Below are 18,823 nucleotides of genomic sequence, written 5' to 3'. Positions count from 1 at the left end.
CACAGAATCATCTAGAATGTCATTGTATGCTGTAGCATTAAGATTTCCCTTCCCTGGAACTAAGGGGCCTAGCCCAAACTATGAAAAAACAGCCCCAGATCATTATTTGTCCTCTACCAAACATCACAGTTGGCACTATGCATTTGGGTAAGTAGCATTCTCCTGGCATCTGCCAAACCTAGATTTCTCCGTCAGACTGCTAGATAACAACTTGTTTCCAACTTGAGTCCAATTTTAGTGAGATTTACACCACTCCATCTGATGCTTGGCATTGCACATGGTGATCTTAGGCTTGTGTACGGCTTCTCAGCCATGGGAACCCATTTCATGAAGCGCCCAACAAAGTTATTGTGCTGACATTGCTCCTAGGGGCAGTTTGGAACTCTAGTGAGTTCTGCAACCGAGGACAGACTATTTTTATGCGCTTCAGCACTCTGCAGTCCTGTTCTGTGAGCTTATTTTGCCCACCACTTTACGACTGAGCCGTTGTTGTTCCTAGATGTTTCCACTTAAGTGATGATGCCAGAGAAGCAGAGGTTTTGGAGGATATATTAGCACGGTTTGCCGACCCTTGACTTAATCTCGGGCCTAACACCAGTGCCAATATATCCTCCAAACCCTGGCTTTGAGGGCATTACCAACACAGTCAGATAATGGTTTACATTCATTAACGTTGTTTTGATACATTTATTCACACTATTTCATCCTTCCACACGATCTAGTCCCGACTCAAATCTAGGGTTGTTACCTAAGCCGGCTGGTTCGTTCTATTGGTTCGGTTGCCAGAGACGTGACCCAGTTGTCTTTTTTGTTCTGTGTCTATGGACGCGTTCGTTCAAAAATGTGCCAGCCAATATGGCAATAAATGTTCCTTTCACTTGTTTGCTAGTTAGCCAACTACGGCTAACTTAGTCACGTCACACAGTGCTGCTAGAAAAACAACAAAGTAGCTGCATTTGCATTTGTTTAAGCAGTTTTCAAGTGAAATTTATTTGGATACATCCAGAACAATGAGCTAATGATGTGCGATTTCAACTGGCATAGAAAATGGGCTCTCTTGTCAGGACACTAGTGTTTAGTGGAGCTAGCCAACAACACAGCTAACACAATCACTACAAACTGAAACTGGAAAGACTGCAAACTAGCTGCACTTAGAAAAACACGTCAAATGAAACTATATAGTTATTTAGTATACAGTGCATTCGGAAAGTATTCAGACCCCTTGACTTTTTCCACATTTTGTTACAGCCTTATTCTAAAATAGATTAAGTTGTTTTTTCCCCCTCATCAGTCTACACACAATACCCCAGAATAACAACGTTTTTTTTAGAATTTGACATTTTGTGTAATTTATCTAAATAAGGTATCTGTTTTTTTATTTTGACATTATTGGGTATTTGTAGATTGAGGGGGAATTAAAAAAAAGCCATTTTAGAACAAGGCTGTAAAGTAGCAATGTGGAAAAAGGGAAGGAGTCTGAATACTTTCCGAATGCACTGTGTGGGTGTGTTGAAGTAACATGGACTGAAAATAATACTGAAGGTACAAGTGCTCGGAATACCTTCTCAATAACATGAACTATTGCATTTGTAATTCGTTACTTCTTCCCCTGCCTATAGTTATTCCTTACGTAATATCATTGATTATGGCTATGCACAGGGCACTGCGTTGTATAACAATGAGGATGATGACGAATATGAATATTGATGTTTTGGGACAAGCGCAGAGGTCAGACTGTCTGAGGTTGGGTTGAGGTCAGCGCGTGTGTGGATCAGCAGAATGCTGACGCTGGGAGCAGAATGCTAAGAAGCGGAGACGTCCGGCAGTCACTAGCTAGCGTACGTACGTTCTGAAATAGTAGGCAATTTGGGTATGCGAAAATAGTTATGTGAAGAAAAAAAATGCCAGGATGTTATACTATACTGAACAAAAATATAAACACATGTTGTGAAGTGTCGGTTTCATGAGCTGAAATAAAATATCCCAGAAATGTTCCATATGCACAAAAAGCATATTTCTCTCAAATGTTGTGCACCAATTTGTCTACATCCCTGTTAGTGAGCATTTAGCCTTTGCCAAGATAATCGATCCACCTGACAGGTGTGGTATATCATGAAGCTGATTAAACAGCATGACCATTAGACAGGTGCACCTTGTCCTGGGACAATAAAAGGCCACTTTAAGATGTGCAGTTTTGTCACACAACACAATGTCTCAAGTTTTGAGGGAACGTGCAATTGGCATGCTGATTGCAGGAATATCCCCCCAGAGCTGTTGCCAGAGAATTGAATGTTAATTTCTCTACCATAAGCCACCTCCACGTCATTTTAGAGAATTTGGCTGTACATCGATCCGGCTTCATAACCACAGACCACGTGTAATCACGCCAGGACCTTCACATCTGGCTTCTTCACCGAAGGGATCTTCTGAGATCAGCCACCCGAACAGCTTATGAAACTGTGTTTGCACCAACTGTGCGCTCGTTGTCCTTGCCTGGGTCTTTATTTTTAAAATATTTTTTAAAAACATTTTACCCCTTTTTCTCCCCAATTTCATGGTATCCAATTGTTGTAGTAGCTACTATCTTGTCTCATCGCTACAACTCCCGTACAAGCTCGGAAGGACGAAGGTTGAAAGTCCTCCGATACACAACCCAACCAAGCCGCACTGCTTCTTAACATAGCGCGCATCCAACCCGGAAGCCAGCCGCACCAATGTGTCGGAGGAAACACCGTGCACCTGGCAACCTTGGTTAGCGCGCACTGCGCGCGGCCCGCCACAGGAGTCGCTGGTGCGCGATGAGACAAGGACAACCCAACCGACCAAGCCCTCCCTAACCCGGAAGATGCTAGGCCAATTGTGCGTCGCCCCACGGACCTCCCTTTTGTGGCCGGTTACGACAGAGCCTGGGCGTGAACCCAGAGTCTCTGATGGCACAGCTGGCGCTGCAGTACAGCGCCCTTAACCACTGCGCCACCCGGGAGGCCCTCGCCTGGGTCTTGAACGGACTGCCATTTGGCTTCATAACCAACTTCAGTGGGCAAATTCTCACCTTCGATTGCCACTGGCACTCTGGAGAAGTGTGCTCTTGACGGATGACAACCGGTTTCAACTGTACCGGGCAGACTGCGTGTAGGGCGTCGTGTGGGTGAGCACTTTGCTGTGAACAGAGTGGCTCATTGTGGCGGTGGGGTTATGGTATGGGTAGACATAAGCTACGTACAATGAATGCAATTGCAATGTATCGATTTACCTATCATGTGAAATCCATAGATTAGGGGATAATTAATTAATTTACTACTGACTTCCTTATGAACTGTAACTCATTAAAATCTTTGAAATTTTTGCATGTTGCGTTTTTATTTTTTGTTCAGTGTAATTGTGACGTTTGATCTGGTAGAATTCGCTGCACATTAGAGGAATGGAATTGTCTTTTCAGACCTTTCAGTGCTTTTGACAATGGCTGATAATCAGATAAATTGAGGCACTGCACCAAAATAAACGAATGGCGAGCGTCACATTCTGAGTCATTCATACACATGGAGTGTGGATGAACCTAGTGTGTTGGTAGTTGCTTACTACTGCATTTTTACTAAACCGTACGTTCACAATAGTATGTAGTACGATTAGTACACAGTAAGTAGTAGGCAAGACAGATTTTGGACACGGGCACTGTCTTGTTTCTCCAGGACGTGTGTGGCCGAGTGAAACGAGACTAACCAATCCGCCTCGATGTATCTCTGGGTCCTCGACATTGTAGCAGCAGATGCCCATCTACCTCTTAGCTATTTCCTGCAATCAAATGGCCTTATGGGTGGAATGTTATTATAAAAAGAAAAACGCCCAAAATCCTGTGTTTATATGTCAAACAGTTGGTATTTTGTGTGTGTGTGAAGGGTAATATTGGGATTTGAATACATTTCAACTCTATCTGACATGGTACAGGTGTGTTCTTAAAAAAAAAAAAAAAAAAATTACAGCCCATAACCATGTATGAGGTGTACTTTTTGTTTCAAAGTAGATTTAAGACTACCAAGAAACACTCTGTAACCTTGATTCAGCCCACTGCAGTAAAAGGAGCTCTAGCCATCATCGATTCAGCCCGCTGCAGTAAAAGGAGCTCTAGCCATCATCGATTCAGCCCACTGCAGTAAAAGGAGCTCTAGCCATCATCGATTCAGCCCACTGCAGTAAAAGGAGCTCTAGCCATCATCGATTCAGCCCGCTGCAGTAAAAGGAGCTCTAGCCATCATCGATTCAGCCCACTGCAGTAAAAGGAGCTCTAGCCATCATCGATTCAGTCCGAATAACTACTTCTGCTGTGTTCAGAACTTATTCAAAGTGGGTTTTAAAAAATGAATAATTAAAAGGGTCGCCGGTATCAAATCCATTGCTTACCGTTGTACTCTTGAGCAAGGCACTTAACCCCTCATTACAGTGCCCAGTGTGGCATCCCCTCGCACCTCAAACCTGTATGCGTGGCTTTCGGAAGGGTTGGGTTAAAAGCGGAAATCAAATTTCGGTTGGACCTTGTGCAAGAGATCACTTGATTGGTCAATATCTAAAAGCATTTTCAACCACCTTGTTATTTACTGTACGTATTTAAAAAAAATCCCATGTGGAACTCTGTCACACTGCTTTGCTTTATCTTGGCCAGGTCGCAGTTGTAAATGAGAACTTGTTCTCAACTGGCCTACCTGGTTAAATAAAGGTGAAATAAAACATTTATAAAATGTCATACGGTATTCAGCCAGTCATGTCAAGCACTTGATGCTAAAGATCAAATCTAATTTTATTTGTCACATACACAGGGTTAGCAGATGTTAATGCGAGTGTAGCGAAATGCTAGTGCTTCTAGTTCCTACAATGCAGTAATAACTAACAAGTAATCTAACCTAACAATTCCACAACTACCGTATACACACACAAGTGTAAAGGGATGAAGAATATGTACATAAAAAATATATGAATGAGTGATGGTACAGAACGGCATAGGCAAGATGCAGTAGATGGTATAGAGTACAGTGTAATGGAAACATATTAAGTGGCATTGTTTAGTGGCTAGTGATACATTTTTACATCAATTTCTCCATTAAAGTGGCTGGAGTTGAGTCTATGTTGGCAGCAGCCACTCAATGTTAGTGGTGGCTGTTTAACAGTCGTCTGGCTTTGAGATAGAAGCTGTTTTTCAGTCTCTCGGTCCCTGCTTTGATGCACCTGTACTGACCTCCGCCTTCTGGATGATAGCGGGGTGAACAGGCAGTGGCTCGGGTGGTTGTCCTTGATGATCTTTATGGCCTTCCTGTGACATGTGGTGTAGGTGTCCTTGAGGGCAGGTAGTTTGTCCCCGGTGATGCGTTGTGCAGACGTCACTACCCTCTGGAGAGCCTTACGGTTGTGGGCGGAGCAGTTGCCCTACCAGGCGGTGATACAGCCCGACAGGATGCTCTCGATTGTGCATCTGTAAAAGTTTGAGTGCTTTTGGTGACAAGCCAAATTTCTTCAGCCTCCTGAGGTTCGAGGCGCTGCTGCGCCTTCTTCACCACGCTGTCTGTGTGGGTGGACCAATTTAGTTTGTCTGTGATTTGTACACTGAGGAACTTAAGTTGCTACCCTCTCCACTACTGTCCCGTCGATGAGGATAGGGTGGTGCTCCCTCTGCTGTTTCCTGAAGTCCACGATCATCTCCTTTGTTTTGTTGTTGTTGAGTGTGAGGTTATTTCCCTGACACCACACACCGAGGGCCCTCACCTCCTCCCGGTAGGCTGTCTCGTCGTTGTTGGTAATCAAGCCTACCACTGTTGTGTCGTCTGCAAACTTGATGATTGAGTTGGAGGCTTGCATGGCCACGCAGTCGTGGGTGAACAGGGAGTACAGGAGAGGGCTCAGAACGCACCCTTGTGGGGCCCCAGTGTTGAGGATCAGTGGGGTGGGGATGTTGTTACCTACCCCCGTCAGGAAGTCCAGTACACATTTGCACAGGGCGGGTTCGAGACCCAGGGTCGCATAGCTTGATGATAAGTTTGGAGGGTACTATGGTGTTAAATGCTGAGCTGTAGTCGATTTAAACAGCATTCTCACATAGGTATTCCTCTTGTCCAGATAGGTTAGGGCAGCGTGGTTGAGATTGTGTCGTCTGTCGTCTGTGGACCTATTGGGGCGGTAAGCAAATTGGAGTGGGTCTAGGGTGTCAGGTAGGGTGGAGGTGATGTGGTCCTTGACTAGTCTCTCAAAGCACTTCATGATGACGGAAGTGAGTGCTACGGAGCGGTAGTCGTTTAGCTCAGTTACCTTAGCTTTCTTGGGAACAGGAACAATGGTGGCCCTCTTGAAGCATGTGGGAACAGCAGACTGGGATAAGGGTTGATTGAATATGTCCATAAACACACCAGCCAGCTGGTCTGTGCATGCTCTGAGGACACGGCTGGGGATGCCGTCTGGGCCTGCAGCCTTGCGAGGGTTAACACGTTTAAATGTTTTGCTCAAGTAGGCTGCAGTGAAGGAGAGTCCACAGGTTTTGGTAGCGGACCGTGGCACTGTATTGTCTTCAAAGCGGGCAAAGAAGTTGTTTAGTCTGTCTGGGAGCAAGACATCCTGGTCCGCGACGGGGCTTGTTTTCTTTTTGTAATCCGTGATTGACTGTAGACCCTGCCACATACCTCTTGTGTCTGAGCCATTGAATTACGACTCTACTTTGTCTCTATACTGACGCTTAGCTAGTTTGATTGCCTTGCGGAGGGAATAGCTACACTGTTTGTATTCGGTCATGTTGCTGGTCACCTTGCCCTGGTTAAAAGCAGTGGTTCGCGCTTTCAGTTTCGTGCGAATGCTGCCATCAATCCATGGTTTCTGGTTTGGGAATGTTTTAATAGTTGCTGTGGGTACGATATCGCTGATGCACTTGCTAATGCACTTGCTAATGAACTCGCTCACCAAATCAGCGTATTCTTCAATGTTATTTGACGCAGTGCGGAACATATCCCAATCCCCGTGATCGACGCAATCTTGAAGCGTGGAATCAGATTGGTCGGACCAGCGTTGAACAGACCTGAGCGCGGGAGCGTCCTGTTTTAGTCTATGTCTATAGGCTGGGAGCAACAAAATAGAGTCTTGGTCAGCTTTTGCAAAAGGAGGCCGGGGGAGGGCCTTATATGCGTCGCGAAAGTTAGAATAACAATGATCTAGGGTTTTACCAGCCCTGGTAGCACAATCAATATGCTGATAGAATTTAGGGAGTCTTGTTTTCAGATTACCCTTGTTAAAATCCCCAGCTACAATGAATGCAGCCTCAGGATATGTGGTTTACATAGTCAAATAAAGTTTGTTCAGGGCTGCCTGTCTGCTTGGGGGGGAATATATGCAGCTGTGATTATAATCGAAGAGTTCTCTTGGTAGATGATGCGGTCGACATTTTGATTGTGAGGAATTCTAAGTCAGGTGAACAGAAGATCTTGAGTTCCTGTATGTTATGATCACACCACGTCTCGTTAATCCTAAGGCATACCCCCCCGCCCCTCTTCTTACCAGAAAGATGCTTGTTTCTGTCGGCGCGATGCGTGAAGAAACCAGCTGGCTGTACTGACTCCGATAGCGTGTCTCGAGTGAGCCATGTTTCCGTGAAGCAAAGAACGTTAGTCTCTTATGTCTCTCTGGAATGCTACCTTTGCTCGGATTTCATCAACCTTGTTTTCAAGAGACTGGACATGTGGTATGCTCGGGAGCGGTGCGCGATGTGCCCGTCTCCGGAGCCTGACCAGAAGACCGCTTTGTCTGCCCTTTTTTTATGGTGACGCTGTTTTGGTTCGCCGGCTGGGATCCGATCCCTTGTCCTGGGTGGTGGGCAAAACACAGGATCCGCTTTGGGAAAGGCGTATTCCTGGTCGTAATGATGATGAGTTGACGTTGCTTTTATATCCAGTAGTTCCTACCGACTGTATGTAATAAAACCTAAGATTACCTGGGGTACCAATGTAAGAAATAACACGTAAAAAAACAAAATACTGCGTAGTTTCCTAGGAATGCGTAGCAGCCATCTCTGTTGGCGCCGGAAGTAGTCATTGTTTTGGTTCGTTGTGGAGATTTGATACGAGAGATCTCTCTCGTAGACCTTGCAGGCATAATAAAAGACGAGGGTAAAATCAAATTAGGAATGGCATCGTTTCAATGCATTTACTGTCTTTTCTTAACTCTTGCATTCTCCCTACTTTTTTTCTTTCTGCCGAGATCCTTCTTCCCTTCTCTCCTGTGCTCTTGCTCACTCTCCCTCAATGTGACTTCCCTAGATAAAGTAACTAGGAGGGAGAATAGAGGCGTGTGTGTGTGTGTGTGTGTGTGTGTACCAGATGTTGTAAAGAGGGTAATCCATCTGGAAGTACATTAGGATCTCAATGAAGGAAAGGAGTCTTCTATGCACATGATGATCTTGAGAATGCTGGTCTATAACAAATACATGAAGATGAAGGAAAGGAGTCTTCTATGCACATGATGATCTTGAGAATACTGGTGCTGGTCTATAACAAATACACGAAGATGAAGGAAAGAGACCTGCTCACTGCCTTGAATTCAGTCAGTTTCTATTCATGTCTGGCAGATAATGGGTGTAGATTTCTGCACTGACTGAGATGCCACCAGTCCTGGCGTGCCAACTCGGCCATAGTTGACACCGGTGCTGCCTGGCACTCAAGCTGTCACTCAAACGGTCACTTTGATTACACTGGCAGGATGGAGTCCGTTAAAGGAGAAGTGATAGCAGGGGAGTGACTAACTGGCTAGACGTGTAGGAAGAGAAACTGACAATTTCCCTCGTGATTTGGCTCGTGGTCTTAGGACTTGTCCTGAAACGACACGCACCGAAGTAGTGAGCTGCTAAATTGAGGGGGAATTTATTCATGTTTGCATGTGTTTCTTTAGAATGGTAATTTGACTTGATTCTTACGGTTGTCTGTGGAGATTGGGCTAGTTGCCAAAGTTTGCTTTTGTTACTCAGGGGTTTGTCATGTTGGTTGGAGGTTGCCTTGGACCGTGTTTTCTGTGCGGTTGATTTTGACCATGTGTGTTTTTGGTTGTGTTTTCGTGCAGGCGGTTGAGTCAGAGGCCCAGTGCTGAGGAGCTGGAACAGCGGAATATCCTGAAACGTGAGTATTGTATGTACCTCTACTCCTTATCATTATAACATACCATCATTATATATAAACAGGACAGCAGCCATTTCCTGATCATCGTCACCACTCTATTAAAGCCACACTAATGTCCCCCCGTTTACTGCTATTCCCAGTGACGACTTGACTAACGTGATTTGTACCATTTATTATTCGTAGAGAAGAGGGAGACACGGGTTGCAACTGTAAGACTCCAGGAACGAAAGTCTCCCCCCACAACACTGCCTAGGTTAGAGAAATGGGGCACGTCTTTGAACGTTCTGTTGGGACTGGCACTCCAAATCAAGAGAGCAGTGGCATCGTTACGTATTTAACACAGAACTCTGGTGTGCTTTTTAGATTCGCTAGTCTAGTATGTGTTTGGTCCTCTGCCTCCTTTTTGCTTTTTACCTCCTTCTCTCTGAGGCTGGGGAGTGCTTGTCTGGTAGTTTGGAGAGCATCCGTGGAACAGGCGAAGGGGAATCTCCAGTGGGAGTATTTCTTTCTTCTGAGCAAAACCGGATGTGACTTTTGGTCTGAGTTAGTCCCGACGTTCCCTAGAAGCGAGCGATTTGTTATTTTAATGTAACTTTTAAACGAGCCGACCAACTCCATGTTAATGAACGTGGAAGAACTAGCCATGTGGGAATGCTGGATAGGGAGACGGCTTTTCCCTTCCTCCGTTTCTGCCATCCAAATAGTCCGACATTAAAAAGAGGCAACGATAAACAGTTTAAGGCTTAGAGAAATTCAGCGACGTTGAATATTAAGAAGTGCTGCTGCATTTTTAATCAGCTACATTATGCAAATGAGGTGTTTATTCTCCTTCCAGTAGTGTTGAAATGTTGTCCACCTCAGCCCACTCGCCACCATTTTGTGCCCTGAGACCGTCTAACCTCTGCTCCCTTGTGTTTCCCACAGCGCGCAACGAGCAGGAGGAGTTGGAGGAGAAGCGGGAGATAAAACGCCGACTAACGCGAAAGGTAAGGAAGGAACGGAGTGTCCAAAAACCGGTTCAACTGCCAATTCTATCTAAATAACCCCCGTGCGCAAACAGCGCGCCAACTGCCAAACGCTCCCTGTTGTTCTCTAAGGTGTTGGATGTGACAGAACATTCACACAGCAAAGCAAAAAGCACAAAAATGACTCGCTCGGGGTGAGAGGAGAGAAAGGTGTCACAGCACTATAATACCCAAGGTCACCCCAGGAGACGATCGCATCTTCAGTGCCCTTGGCCTATCAGTGACCCAAGCCAGATTATCTCTGCCCCACAGTGAGGTGTTGGGCATGTTCCTATCACCTTGAATTGCATAGCAGCACTGTCTCCTGCACCTGCTGTCTCTACAAACACCTTGCTGTCGTCCCAGGGATTCGCTGGAGCAGCTGTACAGTTCTGTACCGCTTCGTGAGCATACCGCAATGATCGGGAGCTCATGCACAACTACGAGTCTTTCATTCTCGTAGTAAAAAAATAATCCCTTTATCCCACTACCAGATGTAGTAATTTAGCCCCAGGGGCTAGTATTTAGTCAAATGAACTAGTCTGATCAGTCGGTATAACTTGGTGGTTTTAGAAACCAAGCTCTATTGATGTTTAGGTTACCTTCAGTTCAGTAGCGTTCAGGCCTGATTTGCCGCCTCCTGGTCAAAGGTTGACTTGGTGTTCTTTGCTCTGTACAGGCTCCCAACGCACTACTCTATCATGTGGACTACAGTATAACGAGGTTGTTTCAAAAACCAAGCTGTATCGAAGCTGCAAAGACACTCAACCTAGTAGCTTTTAGAGTCCTGACCAAAGATCAGTTTATATAGTCAGGTGGGACCTGATCCTAGATCAGGGTTCCTACTCTGAAATGTCTGTTGCATACGGTCCCAGATAGTTACTGATCCTCTGTTTTTGTTCCAGCTGAGTCAGAGGCCCACGGTGGAGGAGCTGAGACAGGCGAAGATCCTGATCCGCTTCAGTGACTACGTAGAGGTGTCTGACGCCCCGGAACACGACCGGCGGGCAGACAAACCCTGGACACGCCTCACAGCAGCCGACAAGGCAAGTAGTGGTGGGGATGGATGGGTGGGTTAAGAGATATTTACTCAGCGCTTTGTTAGGCATTGTCATTTAGCATCAAATGTCCTTTGAGGTTGTGTGTGTGTGTGTATATATAGCTTATTTAAAGTCGGTAGATGCTGCAGAGAGAACCATGTATGCCTGCAGTACACATGCACAGCCCTCGGGAGCATATGAACATTTTCAGCCTCACAATGTGGATCTTCCCATCTCTTCCTCTATATCTATTATTTAGGTCCAAACAAAGGTTCAAAGCCTGTTGTTGTACTTCCCCTCTGCTGTTATGGCCTCTCTCTCAGCAGACTGCCCTGGATCAATCCCTCTCCGTTCTTCAGTTCAGAGCTCAAAGCATAATGCAGAAGTTCAATGCTAGGAGATCTGTGCTCGTCTCCTCACAGCACTTCCAGTGCTGCTGTTTATTCGTTCAGATGTCTTCGTTGTTGTCTCCCCCCCTTTACCACTCCGAGTCAACACCCCGAGCAATCCGCCGTACGCCAGCTGTCAGAACATGGTTCTGACTTTTTAATGAGCTCTGTCGTTCTGAGAAGAGTGAGCCGTTCTCTCCCTCAGTTATCCCTGTGACGTGAGCAGCAGCGCTGGGATCCGAGCATACGGGGTCAACACCTGAGGACCATTTTGGCGAAGTTCGCTAATTCTGCCTTCCGTTACACAATGTTCTCCGGCGTTACGTAAGACGGTAACGGGGGAGAAGGACAGACACTGCCGCAGGACCTCTCGCCCTTAACTGCACACGCTCCGTTGACATTAGATCGCTTTCCTGGCGTCTTAAGTTACCAGAGGTCAGGGCTGTTATGTCTTCCTGTTTTCAGTTCAGTAGCATCTGACACTGCTCAGGGGATGAGATGACGAGATGTTCCCCTGTGTCATCCTGTTAATTAGACTTGTCCGTGACATCGCCTGTGTCGGAACATGCCAGGGGGATTATCCAAAAGTCCCGACTGAGTCACCTATGTCGTTCCTGGAAGATTGAGTCATCCTTTTTGGGACAAGATCATTTTAGGGATTTATAGCATCTAATCAGAGACAAAGTGCTGGTTGCACAGTGCAAAACTTAAAGGAGGTGCCTCCGGTGTTATCTCAATAGATTAAAAGCAAGGGGAAGATGACGAGAATGATTTGAGTCATTTTGTAAGATGTCATTATTCACCCTTGTAAATGTTGAAATCTCATCCGCCTGATGCAGCAACTTGCGCTAACCAGCCACAGAGTAGGAGGGGTAATGATGCCACGACACAGCTGGAAATCGCAGGATGGGAGGGGTGTAAGATGGGTCACGATGCGAGCACACCGGTTGCAGACTTCAGGATGACAAGCTAATGCAGACAGTTTGCTTAACAATTTCTCCCACGATGTGAAGATTCACCGTCTAAAATATGCCTAGCTTGCACTTTCCTGTTGCTCCATTTCTCAATCCAGTGGGAGGGGAAGGGGTAGAGAAATGAGCGAGAGAGAGAGAGAGAGCGAGAAGAGTTTAGTGGAGAGAATTAAGTTTATTCACTCTTGACCTTAAGAAGCGAGTAAATTATGTATAAAGTGTCTCTAAAAGGACACGGAGCAAGACTGCGTGACTTTCTTTTCGTCTTGGCACTAACCCTTTGTTTCCGCCTCTGTTTGTCCCTTATAGGCAGCCATACGGAAGGAACTCAACGATTTCAAGAGCAACGAGATGGAAGTGCATGAGTCAAGTCGCCATTTAACCAGGTAAAGAGCTGTGCGTTGGCGTGTTTTAATGCTATGCATTTGTAAGCATGAACACCCCTGAATGTCATGGTGGAAAGCAATGGCTGTACAAACCTGTGAATACTTGATATATGTTTATAGCATACCTATAATAATGGAGTTGCAATATTTGACCTTTGGAATCTGTACAAACGGCAGTATTTTCTGCTCCTTTCTCCCTCAGGTTTCACAGACCATAGACCATCACTGTCTGATTGGAACGCTGGACAGACTGGCTGTTTTCCACTGAGAACCATAAGTGCTGGACAGTAAATGGTGCCCATTTCTACAATAAGGCCATGTCTTCTGATCTGAAATGCCTTTCAATACCCTGCAACTGAGTTGGTCGGTAGCTTCCCCTCCAGAGACAAACAGTAGATGGACACCTGATTTAGTAGCACATAATCTACCCCCCCCCCAATTCCCACCAATCTTAACATCTTTTCTTTCTGTGTAACTGACTAGCTGGTCCCACACCCTAGTGCTGAATGCTCAGGAAAGCACCTCCGTGCTTTGGGGATGATGGTAGTGGGATAGGCTGGTTGGGATTGTACATCTGCCATCTCCATCATTGACTGGCTGTGATGACACCTGTGCCCCTCTCTCACGGTGTCATTCTTGGCTGTGATTGATCTGTTGCTCTTGGTGAGAGGAGCCTCCACTTCCTCACTCTCTCTTCATCAACAAGGACAGTTTTAACCCATCTACCCATGGACCTTGGGAGAGATGGACTTCAACCACTTGGAGAATGTGATCCTGGCTTGGTTAAGATTAACCTAGTGTTTGTAGAGTCACCTGTAGTGTTTGAATGGTGAAAGAGAAGTGGGGGATCCATAGGACACTCCAGAATTGTGTGCAATATTTTTCCTTTGCTCTTCTTGGGTTATAGCGCCCTCTGGGGCTCACCCGGTGTCATTACGTAATCTCACCTCTACTTCTCCCTGACATGGGCAGTTCAATTCCCACTGTTACTGACAATGTTGTCTATTGCTAACTGTGAATTTGAGAGTGCAGACAATTTTTTTTGTTTACACTCCAAATATACATCGTGTTTATACAGACATGAAAGTAACAAGAGAATCACACTTCAATATTGTCCATTTCATGTTGGGATCTTAAAAGGGTCAATTCAATGAACAATGCAGCTGGCAGATAATGCACTAACTGTATATATGTGTTAAGGTTGAACAGCTTTTTAACTCATTTTAGTTTAGTTTTTAAAAGTGGTGCTTTGATTTTTAAACTGAGTTGTGGCTTCAGGGGATGTCACAGGCCTCTGACGTTTGAATATAGACTTCCTCCGGGAAGAGAGAATCTGCTTCCCAAATGGCACCCTATTTCCTATAAAGTGCACTACCTTTGTCCAGAGCCATATGGGCCCTGGTCAAAAGTAGCGCACTAAATGGGGAATAGGGTGCCATTTAGAACAGAACCCTTGGTTTGCCATCCAGGAATACTTTATGGTTTTTATTATTTATTGTTGAGGATCAAGCTTTTCTCTCGTTTTTGCATTCTTATGTTTAATGAACTCTGCTCATGTGAGTGCCCTGCACTTGGTTCTGTTTTTTTGGGGCGGATTTGTCTTTTTTTTCCTTCTTCCTGTGTCTATTTAAGAACAAGCAATATTCTTTCTGCCTCTTGGCAAACTGTATGAAAAGCCTGTTTTTTTAGTTCTCGTTTTCTTACTGTGGATATTTAAATCAGAGTATTCTTTTTTTACTCTTGTAGATGGTCCTCCCTTTAATTTCAGTTTTTTGTTGTGATTTTACAAAAGGCCCCGATGGTCATATCGGGATTGGATTCTTATTGGCCACTGTTTTGAGTTGTTTTGAAATGGTACCCAATATGCTTTACTCTTAAAATTGCTATATGAAAACGTTTGCTTGTCATAAAGACATAGATTAGTTATGGTGAAGGGCCAGACAGGTCCATGGACCTGCATAGGAAAATGTATGAACAAAAAGACATGCTCTGTCATTTTGAACATCGTTGTAGTTCTGTGAGAAGATGCCCCAGTGAAATTTACAAAAACATTCTGGAACATAGAAGGTATTGCACATTTGGTTATCAGCGACTGGGTCATTCATTATGTTATATTAGTTTGATGCATTTATGTTCAACATATTGCTTAATTTATTACACGGGTTATTCTCATTTACAATATTATCCCGGCGTGTTTATCTAATTTTCTTTGGGGTACCTTAAGGAAGTAAAACCTTACGTTTTCTGCTCAAACCAGCTACCTTTTTGATTCCAGCATCATGCCACCCACATGTTTTCCCCCAACACGTTTTGGGCATTTTTGTAGAATCTTAAAGATTTTGATCAATACCTTGAGGAGGCCCTTCTCCATTTTGTCTGACAAATCGCCGCATAGCATGAGGATGGTGTCATGTTGGAATTGAGGAATATAAAGTCTGCAATAAACTGTTTTTCTGTTACGTGTACGCGGAGAGAATTAAGTCATTTGAAAATGAGCATTATTCTTCTTCTTCTATTTGGAAATATAGATTCCTTTCCATTTGCCATGTGAATGACCACCATATCTCTATTAAACATCATTATGTATGTTGCAGTCTTTGTACGATCATTTGTTTGACGTATATTTTCTCAAAGCATGGCAATATTACCATCAGAGGCTATTGGGTCTATGGCTGCCCAGGAATGGTAGCTAATGTGATTTGAGTAAAATACTTACGTAGCCTTACTACTTTGGCTCTCATTCCATCCCCTTTCATCTCAAAGCTTATTTTGTGTCTGTATCTCATTTATGCTATTGGATCTTTACATTGATTACAACCTCTTCAGTCTCTCTCATTTGAAGAGGTTATCCCACAGAGATTGTATAAATCACTATGTAATTCTATGGGTTATCCTCTCGTTTTATGGGTTAGGGAAGCTCCTGATCCCGAATAGTCTGGATGTGCCACTTGTTGTTTTTGGGTTTCATATTAGATTTGAATAGCTCATTTTCAAACTGTTTTCGTCAAACTGAAAAGTCCATTTTGACATGGTATAACAATCACATGGTTATAATGGCCCTGGCCTCCCCGTTGACAATTGTCTTTAATAATTCCATGACATGCAAGTGTTCACACTGACTTGTTTTAAACATCTCAGAAATAAGTTTTGAGTATACTTGTTACACCAGTAGAGTAATGTATAACTAATCCAATGTACAGAACTACAGGAATCTCCCATACCCTACCCTCTGTCATGCTTTACTTTGCACAGGTGGACAATGCATGTAACAGGTAGACCTGATTTGTGTCTGTCCAATAAATCTTTTACTAAAAGGATTTTCCCAGCAATCACCTTTTTGACTGGTGTCAATTTATTTCAGCGTTTCAGTCTTACACCAGGACTCAAAACAGTTGGCGAGACATTCAGGCATAGATCACCGAGAGCAGCACTGGTGTGACTTGGGAAAAACACGACCCGATCAGAGTGATGGAAGATGTTATTCCATGGCCTCTGCGCCTTATAGGAGCCAAGAGTTTAAATCAAGTAAGTCCAACTGTTGTACTACTCAGCCTAGTTGTTACACTGTAACCTACTAACACTGTGGGTATAGGTTAAAAAAAAAGCTCAAACGTCAGCATATAAGTATTTTGGTCTGGATGTGTCAGTGTAGTTCATACATGCATAACGTGTGAGCAGAATTACTGTTTTACTTCAATTTGCCATGAAATCCCTAGTTTCAAAGCAACTGTTTTTCTGGAAGCTGTGCTGTGCCATATTCCCTTCATTTTCCCCAATGTAGGCCAGCCCCCTAGCAATTCGAGTTCTAGCCAGTGAGCTTCAGCCCCTGGCCCTGTTGAGTGACGGCTAGCAAGATGCGCACACACAGCAGAGCGAGAGCGAGCGCGATGACGTGGTGCACATACGTGACGTAATAGGCAAAATTCAGGGGCCACTTTAGGCTTGCGAGCGCTACTTTTAGAACGATTGCCAAAAAAGTATACAAATGTACCAAATAATCTCTTTAAGGGTCTGGGGTAGCATTCGGAACAGTGTACAGTCAAGTGTACTAAATTATTAATTGAATGACTTCATTAGAATAAGGAAAGAGTGTTTGTACTGAGCTTCAGCAAATGCCTGCACACCCTGTGGGTCCCCAGACCATAATTGGGACCAGGATTATTATCGTTATACTGAGAGGAAGCGTCACTAGGTGGCAGAAGAGGACAATGGAATATCCTTGAGGACAGCAAGTTGGCCAGTAGTTGTGGCCTTGTGAAATGGCGTCCTGATGAGATGGTGCTCAACTGAAGTTGGTCATCACTGGTCATGAAGACTAACGTTATTTTCCCATGGTATTTGATGCAAGCACAAATCTTTAAACAACTTCTGCTAGATATTGAATATATTTGTATTAGTGTTGGGAAATACATTTTCCGTCTCCTATTGTAACATTTTGATATAGGCTTTAGAATGGTTTTATGCTTGATGCACTTGACAAGTTTATTTTCCAGGTACAGTAACTTAATTTCCCACATAGTCAGACGGTTGAATCCGAGGTATCAAACAATTCCACAAGAGGGATATTCACTAAGGACATGGGCAGTGCATAAGGTTGTTGCACATATAGTGTCTTCAGATGGTATTCACAACCCTTGACTTTTTCCACATTTTGTTGTTTACAGCCTGCATTTAAAATGGATTAAATTGAGAGAAAAAATAGAACTGGCCTACACAATGTTAAAGTGGAATAGTTTAAACTTCATTTTTTAAAATTGATTTGTAAAAAGTAAAGGTCTTGAGTCAAGTATTCAATCCCTTTATGGCAAGCCAAAATTAGCTTAGGTGTAAAAATGTGCAATAATAGTGTTTAACATGATTTTTGAATGACTACCTCACCTCTGTACCCCACACATACAATTATCTGTACCGTCCCTCAGTCGAGCAGTGCATTTGAAACTGTTTCAACCACAAAGACTGGGAGGTTTTCCAATGCCTCGCAAAGAAGGGCAACTATCGGAAGATTGGTCAAAATAAAATAAAAAAGTAGACATTGAATATCCCTTTGAGCATGGTGAAGTTATTAGTTACACTTTGGATGGTGTATCAATACACCCAGTCACTACAAAGATACAGGCGTCCTTCCTAACTAATTTGCCCGAGAGGAAGGAAACCACTCGGAGTTCACTGAGGCCAATGGTGAATTTAAAACAGTTAGAGTTCAATGGCTATGATAGGAGAAAACTGAGGATGGGATCAATAACATTGTAGTCTGTACAGAATAGAAATGTTCCAAAACATGCCTCCTGTTTGCAACAAGACACTTAAGTAATGCTGCAACACATGTGGCAAAGCAATTAACTTTTTTGTCCTGAATACAGAGTGTTATGTTTGGGGCAAATCCAATACAACACATTACTGAGTACCACTCTCCATATCTTCAAACAGAGTGGTGGCTATATCAAGTTATGGGTCTGCTTGTAATTGTTAAGGACTAGGGAGATTTTCAGGATGAAAAAGAAATGGAATGGAGCTAAGCACAGTCGAAATCCTAGTGGAAAACCTGGTTCAGTCCACTAGACACTGGGAGATTAATTCACCTTTCAGCAGGACAATAACCTAAAACACAAAGCCAAATCTACACTGGAGTTGATTACCAAGATGACAGTGAGATGTTCCTGAGTGGCTGAGACACAGTTTTAACTTAAATCTACTTGAAAAGCAAGACCTGAACAGAGTTGTCTAGCATTTGATCAACCAATTTGACAGCGCTGAAGAAGTTTGAAAAGAATAATGGGCAAATGTTGCACAATCTAGGTGTGGAAAGCTCTTAGAGACTCAGGGGTGTGAATAATTATGTCAATTAGATTTCTGTATTTCTTTCTCAATAAATTTGCAAACATTCTAAAAACATGTTTTC

At 43.9% G+C, this 18,823-nt stretch overlaps 1 protein-coding gene across 5 annotated transcripts in view; it reads left to right on the top strand.

The window, feature by feature from the left end:
- Nucleotides 1-15,510, top strand: part of LOC112227368 (phosphatase and actin regulator 1) — an 85,656-nt gene extending 70,146 nt beyond the window's left edge. For 3 of the 5 annotated variants that reach the window (XM_042307826.1, XM_042307824.1, XM_042307827.1), the window contains exons 8-12: nt 9,079-9,143; nt 10,059-10,120; nt 11,044-11,184; nt 12,848-12,924; nt 13,127-15,510. In XM_042307826.1, coding sequence (XP_042163760.1) covers nt 9,079-9,143; nt 10,059-10,120; nt 11,044-11,184; nt 12,848-12,924; nt 13,127-13,142 — 361 coding nt within the window. In that variant the 3' untranslated portion in view covers nt 13,143-15,510. The remainder of the gene's footprint in view (nt 1-9,078; nt 9,144-10,058; nt 10,121-11,043; nt 11,185-12,847; nt 12,925-13,126) is intronic. The other 2 variants (XM_042307825.1, XM_042307828.1) reach the window with 2 other exon arrangements.
- Nucleotides 15,511-18,823: the final 3,313 nt, after the last annotated feature.

The sequence above is a fragment of the Oncorhynchus tshawytscha genome, linkage group LG28 (genome assembly GCF_018296145.1).
Source record: "Oncorhynchus tshawytscha isolate Ot180627B linkage group LG28, Otsh_v2.0, whole genome shotgun sequence".
Taxonomy (NCBI): domain Eukaryota; kingdom Metazoa; phylum Chordata; class Actinopteri; order Salmoniformes; family Salmonidae; genus Oncorhynchus; species Oncorhynchus tshawytscha.
Note: the sequence above shows the minus strand (reverse complement) of the source record. Positions and strands in the feature narration are given on the sequence as shown.